Source organism: Echinops telfairi, unplaced genomic scaffold (genome assembly GCF_000313985.2).
Source record: "Echinops telfairi isolate 266 unplaced genomic scaffold, ASM31398v2 ScPeMD7_1;HRSCAF=3_0, whole genome shotgun sequence".
Lineage (NCBI taxonomy): Eukaryota > Metazoa > Chordata > Mammalia > Afrosoricida > Tenrecidae > Echinops > Echinops telfairi.
Window position 1 is genome coordinate 79,508,332 of NW_022103896.1, and position 1,616 is coordinate 79,509,947.

The 1,616-nt window shown below is 44.6% G+C and overlaps 1 protein-coding gene across 1 annotated transcript in view; it reads right to left on the reverse strand.

The window, feature by feature from the left end:
* PRKDC (protein kinase, DNA-activated, catalytic subunit) overlaps nt 1–1,616 on the reverse strand; it is a 217,273-nt gene that overhangs the window by 85,254 nt on the left and 130,403 nt on the right. Inside the window, exon 56 of the mRNA XM_045291676.1 lies at nt 880–1,095. Coding sequence (XP_045147611.1) covers nt 880–1,095 — 216 coding nt within the window. The remainder of the gene's footprint in view (nt 1–879; nt 1,096–1,616) is intronic.

Consider the following 1,616-nt stretch of genomic DNA (forward strand, 5'->3'; position numbering starts at 1 on the left):
GATGAAGCTAAAGAGCTGTAACACTTGTCTGAGCACGGCAGAGGCCTAGAGTGAGGCTTGGCAGTGGGCACAATTGTAAATGAGGCCCAGCAGCAGGCACGGTCAAGAGGACTGACTGTGGACACAGGCAAGAGGGAAGCTGAGAAACGGTTTGGCTGGCAGATGTCCCGATTGACAAATTGCATCCTCTCTCTCAAGTTGAATCCCGCTACTTTCCTCATACAGCACACATCGTTGAGTGTGGTACGTGAGTGTGTGTGGCCACGGCCATGACCTCGTGAAAACAGCGGTGTGTCACGGGCAGGACAGCTGGTGTCATAACTGACCAAAAAACAGAAACCGAAGAGTGAAGGTATGTCAGACCCCACCGCAGAGGCGTCGTTTTGAGGTAATGGTGATTCTTTCTTCCTCCTTGGCGTGTGGACAAGTCTGACACCATTAGACTGTAACATGTTTCTATAAACAAAGAGAAGTCAAGCACTGCTACTAGACACCAAAAACCAGGAGAGGCTTACAGAAGGAATTTATATAGTCAAGACCTTGATTTGAGAATTTCTTGTCTCCAACCTGCGAAAAAATTAATTTGTTCTTTAAAGGCAACAGTACAAGCCACTTCCACTACCATTTTCTTTGACATACACCTACCCCAATGTTCTGTGCAGTCTCTAAATGGAGTTTAATATATCCTAAAGGTTTTCTGGAGCACCTAAAAGTCTGCTTTCAACATGGTAAACACTTAGTGTACATCTACTGAATTCAATTTTAAGAGACATACTCACTGGTTACATGAAAATATGGAGAGTCAGAAAATTGAAGAAGACAGTCTACACTAGTTTAAAGGTTAGGTTATTGAAAATGCTTCCAGTAACCGTTCTTTACCTTTAACTTTGTTATCCACCTCATCTCCTGGAAGGGCCAGTCTCTTTTTGCCAAAATTAGGTCCCACTGGCTTCAAGGATGCTCTTGGTGTTTTTTCCCTCCTCTTGTGGACAAACAACAAGGAGGAAGATAGGGAATCGGATGTCGGTGAGACCAGGTAATCTGCCAACGGGTCAATGCTGCTTCCAGTCAGCCAATTAAAGGAGCTCCTTCCATCTACAAAGGTACATGTCAGAAGGAATTATAACATGTCTCACAACCCCACAATTTCTCCTGTACACAAAACCGTAAGCAATAGGGCAGGGCGGCTGGCACACACTGCAGGAGCAAGACCCTGCGTGGGTAGTAACAGGCTGTGGAGACTCCCTCTGCTCTCAGCTCCAGCTGTTTACCTGCCGCAGGCACCAGGTGAGCACAGGGACTGGAGAAGTGTGGGCTGGAGAAGCGGGATCTGTACTGTACAGTTTACACTCGCGACTCCTCCGTGGTGATGCTGGGGTCATGGCTGCTTTCCACCTTTTGCAGGGTATTAGCATCCCTTTTATAATAAACTCTCATCATTTCAAACATCACCATCATAACATTCCCTTTGTAATTATTTAAATTAGTCCAACTTTCAGAACAAATAGATTTGGGAAAATCCTTCCAAGGAAAAACTTCAAAGTGCTTGTAAAAATGATTCGGATGTTCTTTGCTGATCAAAGGAAACAGTTGAATCATTTAAGAAATAAGAAACT